At 41.0% G+C, this 26,815-nt stretch overlaps 1 protein-coding gene across 1 annotated transcript; it reads right to left on the reverse strand.

The window, feature by feature from the left end:
- On the reverse strand, positions 1 to 26,462 carry NELFA (negative elongation factor complex member A). Its single transcript, XM_002198182.7, has 11 exons — positions 26,060 to 26,462; positions 19,000 to 19,171; positions 17,753 to 17,914; positions 16,762 to 16,851; positions 15,206 to 15,336; positions 14,965 to 15,034; positions 14,038 to 14,126; positions 12,832 to 12,943; positions 10,452 to 10,708; positions 9,316 to 9,415; positions 1 to 7,760 (listed from the first exon to the last, which is right to left on the reverse strand). Exons 1-11 carry the CDS (start codon positions 26,309 to 26,311, stop codon positions 7,576 to 7,578), a joined length of 1,620 nt encoding a protein of 539 aa, XP_002198218.2. The 5' UTR covers positions 26,312 to 26,462; the 3' UTR covers positions 1 to 7,575.
- Between the last annotated feature and the right edge of the window lie 353 nt (positions 26,463 to 26,815).

Consider the following 26,815-nt stretch of genomic DNA (forward strand, 5'->3'; position numbering starts at 1 on the left):
TTCCTTAGAAAATCTAAATTTTTTATTATACATACTGTATTACACTGAAAATACGTACCCAAAGACAGAATATTTTGAATTTACATCTGTACAAAAAAAACCAAACAAAAACCAATAGAAAACATAAGGGCTATGCTATAGATGTGACATTTTACAAAATGACAGTTTTTGTTAAAGGCACCAGATTCCCAGAGGACTCTGGCTTAACATCTTTTAGTCTTTTTTTTTCCAGTCAGATCTTACTGTGAAAATGTGATTCACTCTTAAACCATATGATGTCAAAGTCTCAAGATCATTTTATCTAGACAAGTGGTCTGCACTTTGAAACAACTTGTGAGAGAAGTAAGCAATTCCACATGGAGATGTCAAGCAACTACCAAAGGCTCCTCTCCACTGTATCCAGGATCCTATGGTATTGAACTGAAAGATTCAACGGCAAAGCCAGCACTGAAAATCAGGTTAACCCACAAAATACCAGCCCAATACTAGAGTGTTAACTGTACTAAGCCTAGACTGGATTATATGGAGGTAACTACAAAGCATTAGAGTAGCAAAAGAATGAACAGAAAGATGGAATCTGTGATCTCAGCATCCTTCTTGGGCTCCCTTCCTTCATTACACTCATTTCACTCTTTCTGGTCCTCACAGCACACATGAAAGAAAATGGAGCTTTCAGAAACCCAGCACTTCACTATAGGACAAGCTGTTGAAGAACCCTGGGCAAAATGAATGTGCTCTTTTTCCCCTAAAAACAAAGTCTGGACAGGACAGGGAAAACACACGCCAGTTTCACTGCTTCTTTCTCCAATATTTCATACTCAAATCAAAGAACCTAATTCACATTGTGCCTAGGCTTGCACAGACAGGAGCTTCTCTACAAGCAAGGGCAAGAGAGACTGGGACATCCCCCTTGATGAGGTGCAGTTCAAGCCAAAAGTTCTTAAATTTGGGCTTGCTATTTCCTAAAACTTCATGCTTGGATAAAGGCATGAGGAAAGGACAAAAGCAAAGCTTTAAGAAAACTCTGAATTACTTCTTTGGTCAACTCAGTACATCTACAAGTAATTCTAGAATAAATAAATGCTTTTGTTTAACCTTACAGCACACACTGAGCCTCACTGAATAGCTTCACATCCAAGTGACTGAGTATTCAAGACAAAAAAAAAAAAATCAAGTTCCAAGGCCAGATTTTGTTCTGTATGTAACAATTCCAATATATTGGAATTTCAATTTGAAGTTTCCCTTTCTGATTTGTCTGGCATTATTCCTACTTTCAGTACACAGATTTGATGATTTCATTCACTGAACCAAAGAACTGCATGTAGTTTCATTTCTCACTGTATCATTTTAATGATGTTCCAGAAACTTCCCCCTCTTTAGGCATTTAAACACTTTATACATTCACAGATCAAGTTTAAGTAATCCTCTGGTATTGAGGGTCACAGAGTGACTTAAAATTAATTTTGCAGTGTTAAATTGTCTTATCCTAATGAGTTAACAGAATTAAAAATATACTACAGTTCTACTTAAAATTTCCATTTATTGCCTATGACTGACTTTAGACAAACAGGGTGGAGACAGACTGCACTATGCAGCAATTACAAACAGCAGCAAGGTTAAGCTTCCTACATACTAGTGCACTCAAATGACTCCACTGCATTCTAGAAGGGCTTCTTGAAGAGCAGAGGGACAGCTGTCTTCTCCCAAAAACAGGTCTGAAATGCAGACTTCTGTGGCCGCAGAAAGTTTAGTGAGGGACCAACCATTAATCTCAAGGAAGTCAAAAGAGCCACCACACAGCAGCTCCTGACCATGACTGAACTGCACAGGTCTTGCATCAACAGTTTACAATCCATGACAGTACACGCCCCTCAAGCCAGCCAATTTTCTAAATGCTCATTTTTAACAACTGTGTCTGATACTTGCAGCTCATCTAGCAAGCAGGAACACTTAAGGCAGAAGTATCATACACATGTACCAAAAACTGGTCATCACAAGGAAACTTTAAAATCTGAATGCAGACAACAAAAGGAATGTCACTTTTCTTTAAACCTTTCTCCTAGAAGATGAATACTTTCATGTCCTATCATTAGCCCTCACTGTGTAACACTCTAAAACCAAATAAGTTATAACCATAACACATTCTACTAAACTCTAAAAACTAAAACTCACTACTCACCCTCACTTGTCAAGCTGTTTTCTAGCTGTTTAAAAAGAAAAGTTGGAATCAAAATTGCAATCTACGTTGTTTCTGAAATGGGTAATTCTGGGGGGGACAGCCCCGATGTGTCAGTTATATGTGAGCAACTTTCACACTAAAACATGCACAACACTCTGTAACAGCAGCAGTTACCATCAAATAACCTGCCTGTTACAGGAGCTAGAACATTCTGTGTATTTGATTAAATAAAGCTAAGAAATCTACACTTTTGGTCACATCTTAAAACACTGCAGAATACAGGGCATTTTTTAAAATAATATTTATACTTGCCCTGTCCTGTTGGGTAGTTTGATTGAAAAACAAAGATTAAAATGCAGTAAAAAATTCCCCAATAAAAAAAGATTCTAATCAGACATCTAAATGTCTTTGTAAGTATACAAGTGTACTATGGGATTTGGTCTGCTTGTTTTTCAGAAAAAAGGAACCAAAAAAAAAAAAAAGCCTCATTTAGTCGTAAAAGTTCCACTTCAACATGAATCTTTAAGTCAGCCTGAGGTACCTCCTCAACACATGACCACTCTTTTCCTCATCTTTGAATTTCTTCTTTCTAAGCAGCATTCCCAACCAAACACAGCTCCACACACAAGTACTGGCAGAAACCAGACACTGAATTCAAGACTCCTTCAAATGATGAAGCTAAGTCTCCCAAGAAGGAATCCTGACTTATGTAATAAATCCTCTTAGTAAATGCCAGCTTTGCTTGTAGCATCAAAGCCGGATTACACCAGTGGTATGAACACAGTTATAAAGATAAAAATGTGCTTCTTCTAGCAGGGGACAAGTACAAGGCACATTTATATGCCAATATAATTGTGGGGACATTAGTAATTATACTGATAAAACTACACTGGTAAGAACCACACCTACAGTCTTTAAAATTTTTTTGGGTCAGGGTTTGGCAATCAAGCAGCTTTTGACTGCTCAACCAAACATAGAGTTCCTCAAGACAACAAAACTACTTCTACTCAGATGTGTCTCAACCATTTCTGGGGCCATTTTTAAATTAAGCTCCAACTAGTTTTGAGATGTAGTTGCTTCCCTTCCTCCAGGTAAGTTATGCTGTGCAAAGGGCTTCTTATGCAAAAGCCATAGATCAACTTCTACCCCAAAACTCCTACGGCAAGAAACTATCACTTCCAGGCAGCAACAAGCCACAGTTACTTTTATAAATTTGATGGACTTTTTTCCCCATAAAGTTACGATATTCAGTTTCTGTCTGTCTCAAATAATGCCAAATGAAGATTAACTCATGTTGGACATGTACGTTGACAATATGGAGAGTTAACAAGACGCAGGATATGGGGTGATAATTACTGAGGTGGTTAAGGCTTATGCTCCCCAGAAGGCCCCTGGGAAAGGCAGAGCTGGAGGGTGGGAGAAGCTGAGGGCTGAGAGGCAGTGAGGAGAGAGTCACTGAGTGACAGCTGGAAGGGAGACTGTGATTGGCTGGGGGAACGCCGGACAGCGCGTGAGCAGGAAGCTGATTGGATGACCAGACGGACAGCGCGTGAGCAGGAAGCTGATTGGATGACCGGACGTGTGGGCAGCAGCTGAGCCAGCCAATGGGCACCTTCGTCCTGTTCAGCTCTGTTAGGTCTCAGTTTGGTTTCAGTCATGTCAGGTTTAAAGGTTAAAGAGATTAAAGGTTTAAAAGGATGCAATTTCTACAATAAAGCAATCTCCTTTGAACACGTAAGGGGGTCCGTGTCGCTTTGTTCCCCACTGCTGGCTGGCCCGAACAGGGACCTATAAAGGTGATGCAGGTGTGCGGCCCACTCCGGTAGCAGCTCCCACTAGGTCAAGGAACGGGCCAGGCAGGATCTGGGAAGACCTTGGGAAGGAACTTGGGGATTTAAAGTATGCACACCCCACTGGGAGGAGAAAGTATGGAAGGTGGAATATCAGAGGAACAAAGCAGGAGCTTGGGCCAGGTCAGACAGCTCCTACATCAACAATCTATTGATATGGCTGATGTGAAATTAAGCACCCTGCTGGACTGGGTGTGTAATCAAGTTAAAGCTTTTCCCTTTAGTGGGCCTCTTTGATCAGAAACCTGGCAGGCAACAGGGCAGAGACTTTTTGATATCACCAGGGACTGCAATGCTGAAGCTTATGAGCACCTTGCTACATGGGGACAATCATGGCAGCTATCAAAAGAAGTCACACAAATGTCAGCCATTACACAGCTTCGGAAGTTAATTCTCCCGAACCCTCAGTGCCACCAGAACCCATTCACAACCCCAAGATGGACCCAAACCCCAAAGAATTCCCTTATCCCAAGACTAACCCAAGCCCCACGGAACTGCCTTACCCCAATAAAAATCCCTGTGTGTCTGGACCCTTGGGTGCAGCAGTCCCACATTGCGAGCGGGCGGCAGACTCATTTCCTGCCCAAGATGGCGATGCAGTAGTCCAGCGTTGGCAAAAACGCGGGAGGCCACCATGAAGGAGGGCGACTTGGCAGTCGCTTCGGCCTGCCCAGTAATACAGACACTGAAGCAACGCCCAGTGTGCTGAGAGCTGGACTACAAAGTAAGTAAAGAACCGAGAGCGCTAGTAAAAGAAAGCAGCATATCCTCCCATCGCGCTCTAAGCTACCTCGAGTCTATCAGTACCGCGTATGTCTTCACACCCCATGGCTGGAAAAGTACCAGGAAAATGATTCTAACGGTGACTCAGTTTGCAGTCTGGCTCACCAATTGCAGAGAGCTGTGTCCAACCCAGGCAGAAGCGCTGCAGGACAGAAATGCGCCAGTTGCCATTGTGCAGCTGACCAGCAGAGGGTCCCTTTGCAGTCCCTGCAGCTCAGGCAGGCTACCTGCCTGATGTATGTAATATCATCACTCACCTAGCCCTGCAGCAACTCCCAGGGATGGGTACCAATTCTAGTATGTCTTTTGCTAAAATTTTACAGAGTCCAGTGGAGTCCTTTGTGCAGTTCCTGGACAGACTGCATGCCACGCTCTCCTGGCAAGTTGACAGTGATGAGGCCAGAGTCATTCTGTTGCAGCAGCTTGCATTTACAAATGCTAACGAAGATTGTAGAAAAGCGCTGCTCGCTATTCATTACCCACATACTTGTGATAGAGCAGATATGGTTATAGCCAAAACATGGGAACTACTGCTCATAATACTAACTCTCTGGCAGAGGATTGAGCCATGTCCAGGTTTTGGACACATATGTGGGGGGGTCCTGGCTGGGTGTGGGTTGGGATGGGCCTGGTGGCCACATTGACGGTGCTCAGCTCACTGCAGGTGGTCTGTTGGCCAGCCACAGGCACATCAGGGACTGCCAGCCCATCAAGTATGGAAACATCATGCACAAAGCGTGGCCCAGCAACAATGGCACAGCTGGCCCAGTGGCTGTCACCAGAACACTTGTCTCATACATTCACCCAGAAGCAGCAGTGAGGGCATGGGGCCGCCAACAGCAGAAGCAGCCAAGGGGCATGGGCTGCACTCTTCTGGGGCACAGGGCTGCCAGCAGTGAGCAGGTGGCTCCCATGGCACGGGCACTGCCACGCTGCAGACGTCTCTGAGTGAAGTGGCACAGATATCTCTACTGTGGCTGGATAAACCCATGGGGCAGTGCAGCGGCCTTACACAGAGCCCAGCATTATTGCTGCTAGCCACCAGGACCTTGTACCTCTGCCTTGCCTCCTCAGAGAAGCAAACCTGCCTGGCACCTGTAGGTTTGTCTGAGACAAAGAGATGTTTCCTTTGATAGTTTTGAATTTGTTTGTTTGTGACAAAAAGGTAAATAAATGGTACTTTCAAAGGAGTTGTATATATATGTACATAGTTACGTTTACAAGTTATTTATGACAAAGCTGGCTGTTCTGTGAGTTATGATGGAAGATTTCTTTTAATCACATGATAGGAATGCCTTCCCAGTCTAAGCCTTAGCTCTGGCCAAGCTATGGCCTTGACTGGCAAGGAAAAGTATGCTACCAAACCCAGGTGTTTCTGTACAAAAAAAAAAGATTCACTGATTTAGCTTTGCAAAAGCTAGACCACATTCCTTTGAGGTAAACATAGAAGCCTCATCTGGAAGAGGCCTTCCAAGTCCTCATTTGTGAAAAGAAGGCTCCTTAGCAGACCCTGGCTGATAGCAAACCATATAGGCAGTTGTAAGTTTCACCTTGTAAATTTCATTCAAATAATGAATGAATAATTGAATAATGTTCCTGTTAAGTGTTACTGCTCACACAGGAGAAGCCTATATTACAGTTTTTGAAAAGTTGTTATTATTGTCACCATTACTAATGTCTTAGGAATTGTTTAGGCTTTTCCTAGTAGGCTTTCGCTGCTTAATAAAAAAGAGGGGGGATATGTAGGATATGGGGTAATAATTACTGAGGTGGTTAAGGCTTATGCTCCCCAGAAGGCCCCATGGGAAAGGCAGAGCTGCAGGCTGGAGGGTGGGAGAAGCTGAGGGGTGAGAGGCAGTCGGGGTGAGGAGAGTCACTGAGTGACAGCTGGAAGGGAGAGTGTGATTGGCTGGGGGAACACGCGGACAGCACGTGAGCAGGAAGCTGATTGGATGACCGGACACGTGGGCAGCAGCACGGCAGCTGAGCCAGCCAATGGGTGCCTTCGTCCTGTTAGGACGAAGTTCTGTTAGGTCTCAGTTTGGTTTCAGTTATGTCAGGTTGAGATTAAAGGTTTAAAAGGATGCAATTTCTACAATAAAGCAATCTCCTTTGGATGCATAAGGGGGTCCATGTTGCTTTGTTCCCACTGCTAAAACAAAGCTGCTCAATTTCATCCTATGACCCAAGCATAAATAAGCTAAACATACAGTGGGTACGTTTAGACAATGACATCTACCATCTGCAATAGTTATACTGCAGCCGAAATACAAAATTATCAAGTACTGACCTGTGGTGCTTCAAATATCCATTCTTATGACAGAACTCATGTTGCCAAAGACAATGTTTTTATGATAAAGATCTGTGCCCTCAGTTAACAGTAAACCGTGAGTGACTGTGCAGTAGTCTTCTCTTCTGGTAGTTAGCAGTGAACTACTCCCATCTGTAACCTTTCAGCTGTGATCTCCTTTTTCAGCATCCTGAACTTCCAACACATCATCCTGAATAAAAACACACCAACAATGTACCCCCAGCCCCCCCAGGATCATCTTTCCCTCTCCCAAGATTAATTAAAAAAATTTAAGTGAGTTTGACACCATCAAACACTTCTGTGTTCACTGAGCTCAGTTTGGTTGAAGAATACAGCTTCTACTCTGGAGGGTAATAAAATGTACACATGAATGCCATTTTGTACAGCTGACATACTCTATGAGCTGGTTGACTCTAAACTTGATTTGGTCCAGTCTGCTGCTGCTGCATCTCTTAGGAAACATTAGTTATAGGTTTGTACTTCTTGAATCTGGTCCATTCACCAGTAGCATAGTTCATTTCAAAGACTGTGTCAACCAACATAGTGGTGCTGCCCGTGCCATCTGCCTTTGGTAAATCTTCTGTATGTTCACTCAGTTTAATTTGGATGATGTCACCCTGCTCTTGGCAAGGATTCTCTGCAGAAACAAGAAGAGAAACACATTATACATTTCAACAGGTATTAGGATATACAACAGTATATTAGACAAAATTAATTAAATTATATATTAGTGTATCTATATTAGTAATTACACAAAAACAGTTTAAAAAAACTCCACAAAATACAAACAAGAAGTCTCAAACACAAAGCTGAGCAAACCACAAAGATTTTACTCTCTCCATACTCCTAAGACCAAGTTTTAAAAATAAAAAAAACAAGACTCCAACAGACAAAGCTCAAGGCTAACATAATTGGAAGAACAATAAAAGTGGGAGTAAAGCCTGCCAGTGTCATTTCTCTCTACCTCAAGAGTCAGAAGAGAAGATTATATTTAAATGAAGTTGGTAAACTTGAACTACTAGAGTTACTTTAGTTGGGAGACATTTTGTAAATGCCTCAAGAATTTTTAGCTGTTAAGGAAGCTCAAAAAGCTTCACCAATGTTTGTCCCAGACTCAGGCACATGCCAATAGAAGTTTTAAATGTTAACCTTCAAGGTACTGGAATGATAAGTTTTAAATGTTACACTTCAAGATACTCAAGTTGGCAGTTATTTATCCAACCTCCAGAAGGTGCTGACATTATTACTAAAGGAATTCATACTAATATTTACTTTACTATATATGTATACGTGAATCTATATCATACACACTTCCAAATAGTATTTTACCTTGCATTAGAGAAAGCTGTCTGTGTAGATATTGAAGTACAGACTCCCAGTGCAATTTGAAGTAGCATTGAGTACTGAGAATGCCGTCATTAATGCAAGATGCACCAGACTCAAAAGCTCAGGGATCACCACAGTAACTCTGGTCATTCTCACCAGTGTATTGCATTACTCCAAATGCATGAGCCACACTTAGGCTGCAGGACTCTGGTGGTAAGATCCCCCAAATACCAAATTAGAAACCAGAGCTAGTGCAGATGATGGAGTTCACTTAAGGACTCTCAAGCCCCGTCTCATCTTACATCCAATAATCTTCTAGGTAAAACAGCTTTGGTCTATCAAGGCCAGCACATAACAGGATCCAGCTATGAGACGGCTTATCTGCCTGTGATTCACAGCACCAGCTGTTATCTAAAATCTCTGAGATAACAATTGCCAGTTTCCAAAGCAAGGAATTAGCAAAAAGGTTCTGTACCACCTGACTGGTACATCAACTGGCCACAGAAGAGTTTACATTCCTTGGTCCTCTAGGCAGAGCAGTAGCACCCAACCATTTTATTCATGGCTTTCCAGCTGCTTTGTTTCTCTTCAACCCTAAGCCGTGATTCTACAGTGAGTTAAGCTACATTGTGGTCAGCAGCTTTTCTTATACAGCAGTTGACTTAGTGGAAATGGACCCTAAAGACCCATTTCCAGGTAGTTAGAACTGTAATTTGTAAAAGTAAGTAGAGCCCAGTGTAAAGCAAAGAGTCCAACACATACAGACAAAGCTAAAGCAATGGACACTCATATGCACATTTAGAAATGCTGGGCTGTATTTCAGATTTGTGTATTCAGAAGCAAGCTAAATTAACATCAATACATACCTCTGGATCCTGCCATGAATCCAAGTATAAGAGCCTTTTCTGGCCTTGTAACTTTGTTTGCAGTCTTGAACATTTCCTGTGCAGCATACATTTGCTCCCTCTGTAACAGACACAAGAAATGTCAATTCAGTTGAGAAAAACTCTGCTAACAGGGACCACATTAATACCACAGCTAAGTGTAAAAGAATACGGTGAAAGTTTGTAGGACCTACGAAAAGTTAACAAAAAAGGCATCCTAACCTCAAGGCTTCTCCTCTGCAATATTTATACCTAACATGCACAGCAGTGACAATTGAACTCAGGACATTGAAAAAAACACCCCACCTTCAACTAGTTACAGAAACATGTGAGATGCTTAATGTTTGCGTTACCCATTTTGTGTCCTTTATGACATAATGGAAAAAAGAAAATAATCCAATGCTTTCTCTACAATCCAATAAACCCAGGCTTGCAATAATTTCAGAGGATTTCTTTTCCTTTAATAAATGCAGTAGAGGTACTGAAAAGAAGTCATCCAGCTTGCAAAAGTTCAGCTCTTGCAAGCCAGGCTTACACATCTGCTTAGCAAAATTTTCTGGTCAGTTGCATCTTGAACTCCAAGCATGCACATAATACATACCAAAGCACCAGGAATAGGAAGCTTCAAGATATATCCCCACTTTCAGGCTTTGAAAAATGTGTAATGGGGGGATGAGGTGGATTAGAAATAAAATCTTTTGCCTTAAAATATTGATGTATTTTCTCCTACTATAGCCATGTCAGGATAATTTAAACAAATTTATATTGGTTTAAAGGAAGACAATTATATTGGTTTAAAGGAAAACAATTTATATTATATGCAATTTCTGCTGGAAATACACCCTTCTCCCAAAATTCTTTATAAGGAGCAACACATTATTTTACATAACAAGCAGCATTAATCAACAACATCTTACTCAACATTAACACTGCACAACTAAAAATGTTGTGAATAACATTAAGACAGCAATGCTAAACCACAAAGTATTTTTGCAATTTTTGGTTATAAAAAAGCAGCCTCAACCACTCCATAATCCAAAGGTCAAGAAATGCCAACATATAAACGAGATCCAATCCACATCAAAACCATCAGTCAAAAAGAATATGTTTTTACTTACTGTGAGAGAGAGGCTTTTCTTCGGTGGTGGCTGTTGCTGAGTTTGGGGGGCCACTTGTGGTGCCTGAGCCGCAGGGGAGATGGCAGGAGGTGTGGTGGGTGTTAGGGGTGAGGTAGGTGTAGCTGCAGGGGGATTAGAGTTACTGTTGTACATGGGTGTTCTTTGTTTGAACTGTGCAGGGAGAGTTGTAGTAGCAGTTGGAGCTGCAGGCTCTTCTGTCTGCCTGTTGGTCTGCAAGGCCTCTCGTGCAGAACCAGCTGCAAAAACCAGTCAGGACAGTTAAAACATTATAATCTACAAACAGGAATTAGCATCACCAGTGGCCTTTAAAGAAAACTAAAATCTCTGATGAATCCATTTGAGTACCACGATTCAATATGCCATTCAATATCTGTATGAAAAAGCTAAGAGCTAATGCGCTTTCCACTCCATTTTCTTTAAAAATAATTAGACAACAGAGTAACTAGCTGTTCCATATGGATACACTATATTTAGCATCAAATCTGATGTTTAGTCAATATCCAATTTATTACATGGAAACTGCAATACTTACTTTTCAGTTCATATAGCTATAACAACTGCACTCTGATCCTACCAGGATAGTTCTGTACTATTACACAGAGCAAGTAAAAAAAATATTTCATCAGTTTTATCTAATGTAGCAGCAGCTTTCCAAGCAAGTGCCTTTAAGATACTAAAAATACAAATATACTTTAACAGATGTCAGAATTAAACAGTCTTCACAAATCACTTGCAATTTAAACACTAACTGCTAGAATTTAAAACGCCACAAGGCTTAACTGTTCTTTCTCAAAGCTGATGCATTCACCTGCAGTAAGGAACTTGCACTATTCCAAACCTGGCTGCAGTTTGAGGCAACTCTTGAAATCACAGCAGCCTGACCACACAAGTTACCATCTGTCCAGCCAGTGGTAATTACGCAGTGGACACTCTATCTAGGTTCTTTTGCAGCTCTTGGACAGAGGCACAGCTGCTCAAGCACCCTTCACAAACCTCATGAGCTTCAATCTGGCCTGTTCACACCATGTTCACAGAAGGCTACAGGCAGACATGGATCAGAGCTACATTGATGCCCTTAGAGCAGATTTTAGGAAATGAGGCATCTATGGTTCTCCACCTTGACACAGACACAGCAATGGTTTTAGCAATACAGGTATTTTTCATTAAATGTCAAACAATTGAGAGAATAAACAGTTGCAGTATGAGTTATTCCTTACTCCTTTACAAATTTCATTACTGGCTTTGTCTCTTGTCAGAATAACTGACTTTCATGAAGTAATGTCTTAATTATGCAACCTCAGATTATGTGAGGCCAAATCTGTGGATCTTCTGTGTGCATCTTATATCAACCAAACAGTTTTATGTTCCTGGTCCCTAAGAAAAGCTATATACTCCATACTCCTAAAGGAAAGCGTACAGAACAGAGAATTTTAAACTAGACCTTTCCTGCTGCTGAACACAATGCCAACACTCTGGAAAATAGTACTACAGCTGCTGACACTGCTGTGTTCTTGGCTGCATTCCTTCTGGAGATGCCAATTTTCTGCCAGAGAAAGATGTGCATAGACCTTCAGAGAGATTCTGAACTGTTTTAAGGCCAAATGAAATGACTGGGTCTTGCATCTATGCAGTTTTCTATAGTGCCCAAAATGCCACAGCTCACAAGTAAAAATAATGTGTTAAACTGAAATGCTGGTTCTCTGTGTGGACAGATCTGGTAACGAATCCCAGTCATGCACATCTGTTAGCACAAACCGATACATTCCTTTAAAGACTTCACACACAACAGGGAAGGAAAAATAAAATCAAGCTGGTTAAAATAAAACTGTAGGAAAAAAAGGACTTGTACAAACTATTTTTTACTATTGGCAATTTTCTAGAATTGAAAATAACAGCACTTTTCAAAATATGCAGTAAGTCAGCTATTATCTTTTTTATACAAAAGTAGAAGAAAAATGGATGGCTTAATCCCAAACTGTGTGAAAGGTAATATGCACTTGCCTCTAGCAATAAAATTGACTTCTGAAAGCAACTGTTTTGTGTCTGCATGGAATATATACTTCAGACTTACACTGATTACTCTTTGGGGATTACAAAAGCTGGATTTTCTATTACTGTGTAAGGAAAAAAAAATGGTTTCACTTACTTGACTAACCTAGCAGTCACTCTAAATATTTAGAGCCAACAATTATTTTCTTTACTTAGGTTAAATGATATGTCTGGTTTCCTCAAACTCAAAGGCTGGTGGAGTTTCACTCAAGTTGAGGGACAGTAGGTTTGTAAATAAAAGAGCAGCCAGACAGTAAAACTGTACAGAATTGCAGTTATCAAGTCCCAAGAGCAAAGAAGTGTCTGTTACCTGGCTGTGTTTCAGAGCTTGGGATATAGGAGGAAGACGGCACCACACTGGGGGTAGCAGGTAAATAACTTGTAGAAGGTAGTGCAGGCTCATTGTTCAACGAGCCAAGTTTCTACAGAACAGAAAAGAAAGTATTAAAGCCACACTGCAAGTATTCATGGGCTGTTTTTACATTTTAAATACAACTTCAAGATTAGTTTTACTAAGATATTCCTTTTGGGAACTTAACTGCAGACTCCTCTGTTAGGAGTCCTACCTAACAACCTGTTTAACACTGACTTTCTAATTCAAACATCAGAAATTTGTGCAGATGGCACTCTATGAAGAATTGCACTCTAGGACTGAGTCATCTGCCAGAGGAAACATGCTCTTCACCACTAGCAAGCAGAACCATGCTCATCCTTGGGCATAAGGCCTACTAGGGTATCACCCAGGAGAACACAAAGGCCTCTGGGACATAGGCTAGCAGAAGGCAGCAGTAACAGCACAGGCAAAAATGTCATTCCTACTGAAACAGGCAGCCAACACCAACATGACTGATGCCATCTAGGATGATGAGGCTACAGAAAAAGCCTCATTTTGTACCTAATTATACATGACACTGCATACACAGCATGAAGACAGCAGCATGGTTGATGATTTCACTGCCTGATCCAGCCTTTGAACATAAGGGAGTGAGAGAGGAAAGAATTCTGGGGGAGGAATGTCTAACAGACAAATCATTTAAGGCAGCCCTGCTATATAAAAGATGGACATTGTGTAAAATATGGAACCTTACTAAAACAAAGATTCTCTTAGCAGAATCTGAAAGAAAGAGAGGCAATGACCTTCACTCCTGACTCTGGCCTACCACAATCTGCCTGTATGTTGGCTTTGGCTTGTCACACATGCCCAACAGACAGTTTCTCACCCAAAAACAAGGGCAGGACATTCTTGTAGAACCTACATCCTGACTGAGGAGACAAAGCTGTACCATAGTTTCTAATATGCTGTATCTGAAATAGGAGAAAAAAGGCCTACACATGACTGGTTCTTCCTCTCCCTGACTGAATGACTTCTAGCAACAGGTTTGCTTTTTCTTTGGTGAAAATATAACGGAATTTTTAAAAAATTATGTAAAAAAATTTTACATAAAGAGATCTGTTTCAACAAGTAAGTAAAATATGACTGGCTGGTTTTTGTTTGATTGATTTTGCTTGGTTTTACCTGTGTAGATACAAGGCCAGCAGCATAATCTGGGGTAGCATTTTCTACTACTGTTTCTTCTTTGGCTTGCTTTTCCACAACTTCCGTATCTATTGCATAAAAACACAAGTGAGTCCAAACATTTTTTGAGAGATATTGAATATACTTTTTAAACAAAGATATAAAAATGCATTTATCAAAGTATGCTAAAACATGCGTGAAGAGGTATATGCTGAAATATATACAGTAATCTCCAAACATAGTTTTATAGTGAACCAAATAATGAACTGAACAACAATGTACAGGATACAGTAATTGAGTAATCTGACACTAGAAAGCATGAAAGCCCAAGCAACATTTTAATTGCAATTATGATTTTGTTCTGAGGTGGTATTCTTTTTTGTGACAAACACAAAAATTGTTTTAGGACAAATATACTGCATAGTTTATCTTCTTGATATGGTTAAGTAGGGCACTATCCTGTCACTTGCCTTAAAAGCAGGTATCATTCACTTGAATATCAGATATTATTCACTTGGAAAGATCTCTCAGTCAAAATTTTGAACATTGCTATAAATTTTTTCAATATTTCTTTCACCTAATTTACATGGCCATACAGCCAGTAGAGGTGAGCAGATGAAAACTCAGAAAAATTCCAGTACTGAAGCCAGCCACACATCTATGGGCTGCCCAAAGCACAACTGATTAGCTCAATCCTTTCACATGATTGAGTTATATTACCTAGGCCAAGGCAATATGAGTAGGAGCACTGAAACAAGTGAAAATGATACTTGAAAACCTATTTGGGTTGCTTGGTATCACATCCCCTAATTTTTTAAAGTTTAGCTCAGGCTAAGCTTTAGTAAATTAAGAACAAAATGGTACTACAAATGTTGATCCTATTTGCAGGCGCACTGACAGCTTTCATTAGTAGAATGCTGTACCAACCTAATGTCTTTCTTCTTCTCTTTGCTTCACGGCCAGCACCTACCATATCCAGCTCAGAGATATCTAGAAGCTAAAAAGAAAGACCACAGAGAACTTAATAATCATTGCTAAATGCATGTAGTTTATCTCTAAATATCATCCTCTGTTTTTTTTTCCTTTAATATATTGATTCAAAGCAGCAGCAGCAATTCACTTTAGGTGAGAGAAGAGTCCTGAGCAGAAAAACAAGGAGTGCACCTACCTTTACTCCTCTTTCTTTGCGTAAAGGTGTTCTTGAAGGAGGAATAGGAGTTCTGTTTCCAGAAGGACTAAAAACACTGGGAGCTGAAGTACTCCTGAAGGGAGCTTGTTTTGGTATTCCTTTGAGTGGTGCTTAGGGAAGAGCAAAGAAAGCAACAACTGAAATATGTATTTAACTGGTTGTGAAAAATGCTTTAATGAGTTTTTCAGCTCTTCCCCTTCTTAATGCACACACTACTTGCTCTTTAAATTAAAATGTTTATAATAAACATTAATATTCTAATGTGGAATTGGCTATAATACTACATGTCCCTCAAAGGTCAGATTAGGTTTTACTTTTCAAAAAAGGCGTAAGAGCCAATCTCTGACCAATGCTTGCAACCCAATTCTACATGAAGTAATCAAACAGGTGCACTGCTAACAAAGTCTGCTTTTCCTATACACACAGATGCTTTCCTTACTTGTAAAAAATAAACTCTGAATATGTAAAACAGTGTAGGATGTAGATCTTTTGAATCCAATTATTGCCAAAGTTGCTCTTTGATTTTCCACAATCAAATTACTTGATAAAACTATATTTAACCAAAAATCTTAGGCAAGCTTCTGCAGGCCTAAGGGCTTGTGATGCACTGCAAATGTTTTCACCATAGGACTATGCTCTGACCCATGTGAGTACCTTTCAGTGGAACAAACCTTAGTGGATCCCCAACTCCTGTTTCTAGAAGCCAACTGGCTCTGAAGGCCAGGTCTAAGAACTGGCCTTTAGCAATTCAACAGCAACACAGAATGTGTTTCCTTTTCTATAATGGAAAAATTTTAGTTCAAATTATAACAAGGCCAAACTTCAGCCCTCAAAGCCACATCCTAAGTAGCATCAACACAAAGTACTTAATAGTACTTCATAGCTTCTAGCTACAACACCAAGAAATCACTCAAAGGTTCACACCTCACAGTCACTGGTGGCCAGGAATGTTATACCTGTGCAGTGACTTAAGAGTATGTAACTAATTTTAAACCCTCTTCAGCAAACAGCTGAAATGCATTAATACAAAGCTGAAGGATCATTCCACATGTTTGCCATATAGAATTCAATGCTCAGCCTCGGCTGCAGAGAACCCACTGTCCCCTCTTCTTTCTCCAGACAGGATTATACAAATACAATATAGTTTCAATCTACTTCACAGCATTTCAAAGAGCACAGCAGACTACTGTGATCAACTCTGCTCTCTTTTGGAGCCACATGGCTTAGTCAGGAGTTATTCCTGGAGTGATGCAAATTAAATTCCTATCAAAGTCTATAGGCATGATTTAGCTGCATACACTTTAGAAGCATGGCAGATATACTTGCCATTTGAAAATCCCCACACACTGTTGTTGTTTCTGACAAGACATGTCAGAAATATTTAAGTATCATGAGAGAGGGAGGCAGAAAGGGAGAAATGCTTTGCTTCAAAAAAAAATTTAAAGCTTTCATAAAAAAACAGATGGTAATTTTATTCTTCATCAAGGCTACTTTATCAGGTTTTCTTTCTGAGAACTGATGAAAGTGAGCCATACTTGTTGTATCTATCTTCTTGACCAGTCCCCTGCCTTTGGCATGGAAAGGCACTCCTGCAGTCTTCTTGAGCTGTTGTGCAGTTTCTGTTGCTAAAAAGAAAAATGGCATTAGTACCTGTGCTGAAAATATAAAACACATTGCTCCTTACATAAAATGTTATTAACTAATACATAAAGAGATAGGAATACCAGCAAAGAAAGAATTATATTTTAATTAAAACCCAGGTCATTTATGTGAACTAACCACAGTATTTGGAGAAAATGCAAAATCAATATGACTATGCAATGGACAAGGTGGCCTAAGCTAAAAGAAATTACCGGAATAGGTAATTTACTCAGTGGAAATGTAAATAATTTTTAAAAGTTATATGACACATTATGAAAAGTTCCATGCTTTGCATTTAACCAGACCAACTCAAGTTACATGCAAGAAAGTAGCAAGCTGCTGCAACAGAACAGCAGCTGCAGCAAACTATTTTGAGATCACTTATTTCAACCAGCTACCAATACATACATGTACACATATGCTGCCTTTTGTTAAGAGAGAACTCTCTTGGTTTCATACAGCCATACTGAGTGAAAGAAAGCATTAATTAGCAACCCTTGCTCTCTGCTCCAAAAGCGCATGGCAAAATAAAACTCTTCTGATTTTACTTTTGCTTCAGGAGCTTTAGCCAAAGCTGTGCTGAGAAGTCTTCCCAACTGACTCTTACATATACTCAGGAGAGGACCTGTTTGTACTTTATGAAGCTACAGCTCTTTGTATGCCTTGAAATCTGAACAGCATTTAAATCAATATTAGCATTTTAATGCAATCCTGACTGGAATGACCTGCACCTGCTCTTCCACACATCAGTCCATCCTCATCCAGGAAAGCTCTTGTAATAGAAAATTTTGATGTGGATCACAATTCTGGAGAGTAAGACTGAATATACTGAATATAATTTGTCCTTTCATAATTTAATTTGTACACAATCTTAATACTACTTACACTTCTGCAAGAGTTCAGCTCTGAGAGTGGCACTTTTAGGTTTCCTTTTCAGCTGGAAATGTTTCACTGGGGGAGTAAGTGGCCCAGCTAGTGTGGTCAAGGCATTTTTGTTTAAGTATTGGCATTCCAACGGCAACATAGCTGAAGTTTCACATTCACTTACTGCATAAAGAGTTAACACAGTACACAGGGGTATTAGCACCTCTTGGCAGCTAATGACAAAACATTTTACAACTAGACTGTACAGGTGGTTTTAAATTTTAGATTACTTGTATTAACAACAAGAGCAATTTAGTTCCAATTATTACACAATATATAACCAGTTATTAGTATGTTTGGTTTTCCCATTAGCTTCACAAAAGCTTCCATTTTAATTATACCTAGTCAAATTATAGGTATCTTAAGTACACTGCTGTGTCAAAAAACAGATAAAAATATTGAATTCTCAGATTCCTTAAAAATTACACATGAAAACCAAACTACTGAATGAAAATCCAAATCACAAGTGTGGAGAGACAAATGGCATTTGTTTATAGAAAGAAAACAAAGTGTTTCCACCTCCAATTAATTTAATTATTGTTCTGCTGCAATCTCCAGCCCCGAGATTGCATCTGTCCATGGATGCCCGAGGGCTTTTTCTAGACAATGTGCTAAAATAAACCCACTGGAGTAGGAATAGTTTTGCATCACCATTTACTGCTTGAAGCAGCAACTGTGCAAGTGCCTGACCCCATATTTTCAGCTGCTGGGCAATCTGTAGCTACTTGGCCAGCAGCAGCACAACTCTTCCCGAGATCAGCCTCCTCCTCCAGACACTTCCAGCAGAGGCAGCCCCTGCCCAGGACAGTGGTGGTGCTTCCACACAAGACAGGGACTTGCTGTCATCTCGAGTACCCCAAACGGGAGACAGAGCAACATAGAAAAAGCCTTTACTGACTAAGCTGCAGCACAGCCTGTGACACTAATGAGTCCACACAAACTTTTGTGCTGCCTTTCACACTCTGGGCAATAACTGACATTAAATTCTGATGATATGTGAAAAGATAATTTAAGAAGCTACAATTCTCAAATACCACAGTTCCCAGTCCAGTAATAGTCCAGGTCATGAACTGTGGTATTTCAGAGACACGACAGTGCTTGTTCTTGTATCTCTACTTTAGGACAGCAAGGCTGCCTGTGAAATGGCAGGTTATTCCTTAAAAAAAGGCACCACATTGCTGTAATTTTCACCAACAGAAAAGGCTTACCTTTCTCTCTAAGTTCTCCTAAAATATCTTGAACATTGGGATTCTGTTCTTCAAGATCAAGGTTAAGGGAGCCAGTATCTGGAAAGGATTTTAAAATATCAGCTACCATTAAGACCCAGGGGTCTGAATCCAAGGTAGCGAGCTGGATAATTTCAGTCAGTGCCCCTTTCATCTAACAAAAAAAGAAAAAGAAAATCAACCAATTGGAAACAGTTTTAAACAGGTTATAGTTGGATTTATTTTAAAAAGATACAAACATGCACAATACTTTACTACTGGGGGGAGGGAAGAGGGAAACTGTTTCCATACAGTTATACATTAACTCTAGAACAAAGCAAAGAATGAACCAAGATAATTTTTTATACTGCTTTCAGCCAATCTAACCCAAGTTTGTTTTCAGCTTTTGGCAGCTCAAAGCTTTGTTTAGCACTGGGCATTTTTAAAAGCAGCAGCAAATTTTACATTACTGTCTCCTTCTGTTTTACATTCATACTTCCTGTGGACCCACTCCTTCTATTCAGTGATGGGAATATGCAAATACAAGTTATTTAGAACAGGCATCTAAATGAAGATGTGCCCCTTGCCAGCCTACAGCATAATTACACAGACAGATTGTATCTGCATCATAATTGTCTTCAAAATATTACTTAAGCTGAAGCCAAAACAAGCTAATCAATACTGTATTGTTTGACAAAAAAATATGTATTATAGAAGAAAACATAGCCCTCTTAACATGTCACAAGCAACAAGATTTTCCATCTACCCAAAGTTTCTATATCCAGAAAAAAAGTTATTTTTCTATTTTGAAAAGTGCAAAAAAATAAATGAAATAAATTTTAAGTTTCATTGTAACAGCATTTTCTTAATTACTGACCAACATATCTGTTGGCACTGATACGAAAATCAAGGTGACTACAGTCAGGGGTTTACTTCATTCACAAGTAAGTATAAACCCCCCAAGACTGAACTTTCTTTTTTTCTAAGTAAATTTTCATGTAAGCGTGACAGCATTAGCTTCAGCAAACTAAGATGTTTGAGATATTCAGTGTGTCTAACAAGCCACAAAACACAACAGTAAAATCACATAAAGTAGTTTACCATGCTCTATCTGCATTGTATTAGCACTGAAGAATGTATAAGCAGGTATAAGGAAATACTTTCATTTTGATTTTTCACCACTCATTGTGGCACATATAGCTTAGTTACAGTCATCATGTTTTTGAACACAGGAAAACAAGCAAGAGACTCATCTTCACCTTCATGCTGTTTCTTTTCCTTTATTTATTTATTTAAAGCATTCTTATATGAAAAGGTTTAATAAAATAAACTTACTCTATGCATAAAACTCTAAATAAAATAAATAAAAGTTAAAATTCTGCTCCCCATTCCTCTCCCATCCACTTTTAAAGCTCAGAGGCAAACAAACATTGACATTTCTCAAGTCCTTTCATCTGCACAATGTTATTGCCCTCTCACTTTGAAAGGGTTTACAAGTCCACTCCAAAGTCAGTTTGTCCTTTACCCCCTGCATGTTTTAGGGCTCACAAATTATTTGTTTGTGAAACAAACTGCATCAGTCCATCTAACCCAAAATGAGCACCTCTGTAGCTTTAAGCTTGACCAGCTCTTTAGAGTGAGTGACTGCAGTCACACAAACACCAGAACCACAGAGAGGAGCAGGAATAGGACACTACATGGGCCAGTTCCCATCTTACAGTGCCATTGATTTGCTTTGGATTAAACTGAGCATATAACCAGGAGCACACACTATGTAATGTCCTGTCAAATTTAACCAATGCTTACCCAGTGGAAAGAATCAATTTCTAAGGTTCTAGCCTTTGCTGGTTCTCCATTGCTCATTTATTCCTCAGTAAACATAACCCCACCAGAACCTCCACACACTTATCCACCTCTCTATTCTAACCCTGAACTCCTTAACAAAAGTCACTTAGGCAGAGGATGAGGATGACTGAACACTATCGAAGCAAAGTGTTTTGTTCTTTTATCTATCCTAAAGGAATCAAGGTACTGATTTACAAAAAACACCTAAAACATCCCAACAGAGCTGATGAATTCACAGGGAAATTCTGTGGACACCACTAATGCAGGCAAGTGTACAGAACATCATTTCCTTCATCAAAGCAAAGTCAGGCAATAGCCAGAGGAAAAATGTCTCTTGCATCCCCATAATTTACCCTTCATATCTACTTCACAAAACTCCTATTTGTACCAAAAATTCACATAACTACATGCCTATACTATGAAAGTTCCTATGGAACTCTGGTCTGGGCACATTGCATCCCCTCTGCTCTCAGGGTTAAAGTTCAGGCAGCCTATTTATGCCAAAACCCACTGCTTAACAAGCTTTTGGTTCCTTCAAGTAAGGAGCCCAGAAACAATTTGTATGCCTAGCATGGGGCAAATAACATTATCACAAGGCCTCATGACAGAAAGAACATGGTGAAAAGCAGCCACTATCACACACAGGGAAGCAAAGCACACTACCAAGTACTGTAAGCTAACCAGAGACCTTGCCTGACTATGGGTTTGCATTTAACAAGCCTAGATTCGAGTTCTGACTTGGGTTTGTCTTCAAATGGATATTTAAATACATGTTCCCACTTCATTGTTCAACTGGCAGCTGAAAAGAAACATTTCACTTATGCTTTGAGAATGCATGAAATGCAACTCAGGGAATCCTAAATGCAGTTTTCCTGTTACTTTACAGGGCACAGCCATAATCCCTAATTCTTAATTGCCTATGATTTCAACACTGGGTCATTAAGACTCTCATCAGCTCCAACCAGCATCTTGTTAAGCATGAATGTCAAGATCTGATGTAACATGTTCCAGTGTCTTTCTCATCTAAAACTTAAGGATCTTAAGTATTTTTATCAGCTTGCTAGCACACAAGGAAAAGCATAGGCCATGACTAGAAACATCTAGCAAATAGGAACCAGGCAGGATGGGAAGTGTCTGGGAACACAGGCAGATTAATAATGGCTGTGCAGGAAGGACAAACAGGACTGTGGGAAGGTATTTAAAAGGAAGTGTTACAAGTAGCACACAATGTGACAGCTCCAAGATGACTATTAGCAAATATTTCACATTTATTTGTTCTGTATTCTGCCTAAATTAATGTGTATGAAAATGCTTTTAGACAACTTATCAACAGTTGGCTAATAAACCAAATGAAGCTTTAATCTTTCTGAGGCTATAGAAAAGATGATATTTAATAGGTAGCTGCTCATTACAGAGCATTTTCATGAAACTAAAAGCACTGGATTGAAAACACAGTATTAATATTTACACAATACAAATCCATGACAGGTTGGTACCACCACACTATTGTATGCATTTAAATAATGAAAAAGAGCTGAAGTGGCCAAGGGAACTACTGGGTTAAAATATAGCATTTTACATCATAGAATAATTATGAACTCTAAGTGCAGGCCAGAAAGGTGCACAGTAGCCTGTGTGCTCTCAAGACAGAGGGAAATGCAAGTGTCATGTCCCCTCTTATTGCTTTACACAGTACAAAGAAACAGTTTTGATTTCTACTGTAATAAACAGGCAAGTCCCTGCTGGGCTAGGAATCCTCCTCTCAAGACAATTCAGAGAGCACAGAAGCACAGTCCTTGTTCCAGACTTGGTTGTAACATCACAGTCTAACCCTGAACAAATAAATTAACACTGGCATAAAAAGAAAGTTTGCACTTGCCATTGTGAATCAGGTTAACAAGAATATGCAAAATAAACAGAAATAACAGTTCTGCCAAATTCACAGCTGAAACTCTGGTCAGCACTATGCTGAGCTTTAGGCATCATTTCAAATAAGTGCAATTATCTAGAAAAATATTAGCAGATGAAAAGCCATAAGATTCAAGAGTTTGCAAGTCCTTCCCAGAGAATTACAGTGGGAAAGGAATTTTTGATAACTGCCTACAAGACACAATTTAAAATGAAAATGAAAGCCAATTATTCTTATTAGTCAGCAGGAACAAACATGCAGCAATGAGGTTCACAACATGATAAAAAATTTGTTTTATTACCTGTCCCACAAGAGTATTATGAGGATTAAGTCACTTATATCTATATAGTATTTGGAGTGTTGAATGAAAACATTATGAAAATTGAAAGATATTACATATGAGCATAAAACCACTTAAGCAAAGAACTGAGCTTTCAAGAGGGGTCACTGAAGATTCACTTGTCTAGACTGAAGCTTTCACAGAGATTTAGAAAGGACCAGGAGCAATTAAATCCCTTCTAAACCAAACACCACCAGTTTCCTTGATTCCCACATTGCTTTTTACTCAAATGTCTGCTCCCAAATGGTTTCTGTGTTATTCTAAGCTTTCATGAAGGTACTCCTATACAGAAAATAATTTATTCTGAAGAGAAAATAACTCGGTTGAATCTGTTATCTAGAGAGGGAATATCTTTTAACAGGTAACATATCCTGTAGCTGCTATTGAGATTCCCAAAGCTTTACAAAGCTGATGCAATACATTTTCCAATACAATTAAGCTTCCAAATGCCAGCTCGGTGCTTCTCGCACACGATCGATACAGACAGGCACATGGCACAGCAAAGACATATGACTTTCCAAAGAGAATAATTAAGCATTCTCATAGTTCAGTTTAATCATTTTCAGACATGGGGGTGACTTCCAACACACAAGCAAAGGCTGCTGCAGAGATGTGCACAGCACAGCCACTCTGGACACAGACATATTTATCTATCTGCTGGATATTGTGTGCAAGGTATGCTCTGCCAATTAAAACACTGAATATTTTGATACTAAGTAAGGTGACAAATCTGCACAAATAAAACTATCTTAGCAAACTAACCACAAATTATGAGCATCTGATAAGACAACAGTCCTTTCTGTCAGCAGTTTGGTTACATCAGCTATTTTTACCATCTATGGAAGGAAGCCTGTAATGATAATAATAGGCCTACCAGCAATGTTAAGAGTTTCTGCCTCAGAAGTTTTACTATTTTTAACCTTTATTTAAGGCCCTTCTCCCAGTTTAAGGCAAAAAAATCTCATGTTCCTGAAACAATTAAAGATGCTAAGGGTAGATCTCAATCAAGCATCATCAGTTTACAATAAAAGATTAAGCTTATGATTGAATTCATGAACTCTACCAAACTGAAAAATCCCACAGTATTTTGTTACAGCAGGAACAAGAGCTTTACATTTGGAACACAACAGATCACTTTAAGTACACAGTAAAAAGCACACTGACTGGCTTTTCTCTACACACGCTTCATCTCCACGGCTAACACAAGCACAGATCCAGGAAAGCTGCAGGCAGCTCTTCCTCGGGTTTGGTTTAAAACGTTCACCCAGTGAACACTCTTGAAGCATTTCAAATTATTTCTGTTTGTTTGAATGCTGCTCCCTCAAAGAGTTGCCATGAGTGCTATTTATTAAAGTCCTTAAGCTCTTTGAAGCTCTTTTCAATCTAAAAACACCACTGATTTTTCTACACTGCCATACTAATTTGCTACTTGGATGTTCACACTAAGGTCACAAGAATTTTGCAAACTCACAAGTTCACACGAGCTCCCATCCCCCTTTCTGGCCTCGATTATTTTGTTTGTCCAGAACACGACCCCATTTATCACCCACAAGGATGACAGCTTGTTCACTGGACTGGCACTAAACATGAATATCATATTTTAAAAATTAGCATAAATATGCTGAACTAGATTTCTTTTTTTAAGTGACACCAGTGTAACACAGTGAAGAATCATAGAGATACATGTGGCGTGACAAACACTGACACACACTAAATTATTTATTGAAGGTGATGCTTGCCCATTTTCAGCCTAGAAGTGCACAAAAACTGAGCACACATCAATCCAAGTTACATACCACACCCTGCCTGGTATACATGTATATTAAGCTTAAGCAGCAGCTGTATCTTAGCCAAGAAAGAGACTGGTGAAAGCACAGCTGAGGATACTCTACAGAGGAAGGTGAAAACTAACCCCACACTACTTCCATGATCGTTAGGAGGAAATACTACTTTACATGATGGAAGTAGGAGAGGAATTCCTCCAATCCGGCTAAAGAAACCTGAGATTTCCAGACATTCTCCAGCTATTGCCCCAAACATCTGCAGCTGCCCACCGGTAAGAATAAGCCAGGTACAGATGAGGTATGGTCCAGGGCCAAGTGAAAAGCCTGCAGAGCCAGCTCAGACTCGAGCCAGCCAGTTTATTAACTGGGGTAGGACAACAGAGGAAAGCACCAGCCGTTCCCAAAAAGGTAAAGGGAGGGAAACAAAAAGCATGGCAATTTTCCCCAATCAAGACCTGACTGCAGCAAGGTGGGGAAAAGCACTGCTCAGTGCAGACCCCAGATCTTCCACTCCCAAAGTTTCAGCACTTGCTGCTGTCCTCCCTGAGGCCGAGATGCTCGACCTGTGACACCTGCACAGCTGCCAGTACTAAGGAAGGAGTGCAGGAAGCTGAACACACACACGACTGCTCCTACACGATCCTGCCTCTCTCCCAGCCACCGCCTCAGAAAAGCCCTCTTCCCTTAAAGGCACCCCAAACACAGCCCTACAATGAGTCCCTGTGGGTCGCACAGTGGGTTTCATGTCCAAACTGCTTTCAAAAGCCTAGTGCCAACCAGGGAATCCCCGAAGAGCAGGAAGAGGAGGAGCGGCAGCAAAGCTTCCACTCCACTCACTCCCTTATCGCGGGGAATCTCGGCGCTTTTCCTCACACCAAGGAAGCGAGTCGGGAGACCTTCTTCACTTACTGCTGCCCGTGCAAGGACGGCTGCGAGGGAGAGGCGGGGAAGGCTGTGGGGACCAGCGCTACCACACGCCCCTGCCCTGAGGGACTGCGGCCGCTCGGCTTCGCCCCGCGGGCAGCCCGGGGTTCGCCCTGCCCGCAGCCCCGTGTGAAAAATAAAGGGCGGGCGGGGGAGCTTGTGCCGGCACTGCCCCCCCTTTCTCCCCTCACGCCATCCCCGACCTCTCCCCCTCACACACACGCGCGCCCCGCTTCGCTGCGACTCCCCCCCGGCTCTCACCTCATCCACCGCCCGGCGGGGCAGGTGCAGCATCCCCAGGAGCAGCTTGAGCTTGACGGCCGAAGAAAGGCCGTGGAAACAGAGACGGATGTTGTCGATGACCGAGGCCGTGAGCAGCGAGGCGATGCTCGGCGGCGCCCACAGCTCGTCCGTGGAGCCCAGTTTGTTGTGCAGCCACAGGCCGGTGTCGCTCTCCCGCATCGACGCCATCTTGGGAGCGGGGCGAAAAAAGAGGGGATTCTCGACGGGCATTTTATGAAGGCACCTAAAGGGAGGAAGGGAGGGGGTGAGGACCCCTGCGGGTCGCCGTCTTGTTCGCAAGCCAAAATGGCGGCGCCCAATGAGATTGCGGTTGGGAAGGCGGAGGCTATGTCGTAACCTAAAATGGCGGCGCCCAGGAGGTGAAATGCAATAGGGCGCTTCTCATCTCTCGGCCAAATGCAAAATGGCGCCCGCCACAGCTTTCCGTCCGTACTGCAAGATGGCGCCGCTTCAGTGTAGAGATGCTCCTCTGTCAGCCCCAACTCATTGTCCCTCACAGTCCGCCCTGACTCCTCCTGGGCAGAAATGGAGGAGAACTGCTTGCGGGCCGCCGAGCCGCGGTGGGGCTGGAGGCAGGGCTTGCTGCCCGAGGTGGGCTGGAAGCAGCGCTTCCCGGAGCACCATGTTTGCTTCCCGCACAGCCCCCGAGCCCCCGCGGGCGCCCAGCCCTGCCCTCCGCGGCCGGCCCGTGCTCCCGCCCAGTACCGCTCCCTG

The sequence above is a fragment of the Taeniopygia guttata genome, chromosome 4 (assembly GCF_048771995.1).
Source record: "Taeniopygia guttata chromosome 4, bTaeGut7.mat, whole genome shotgun sequence".
In the NCBI taxonomy this organism is placed as follows: domain Eukaryota; kingdom Metazoa; phylum Chordata; class Aves; order Passeriformes; family Estrildidae; genus Taeniopygia; species Taeniopygia guttata.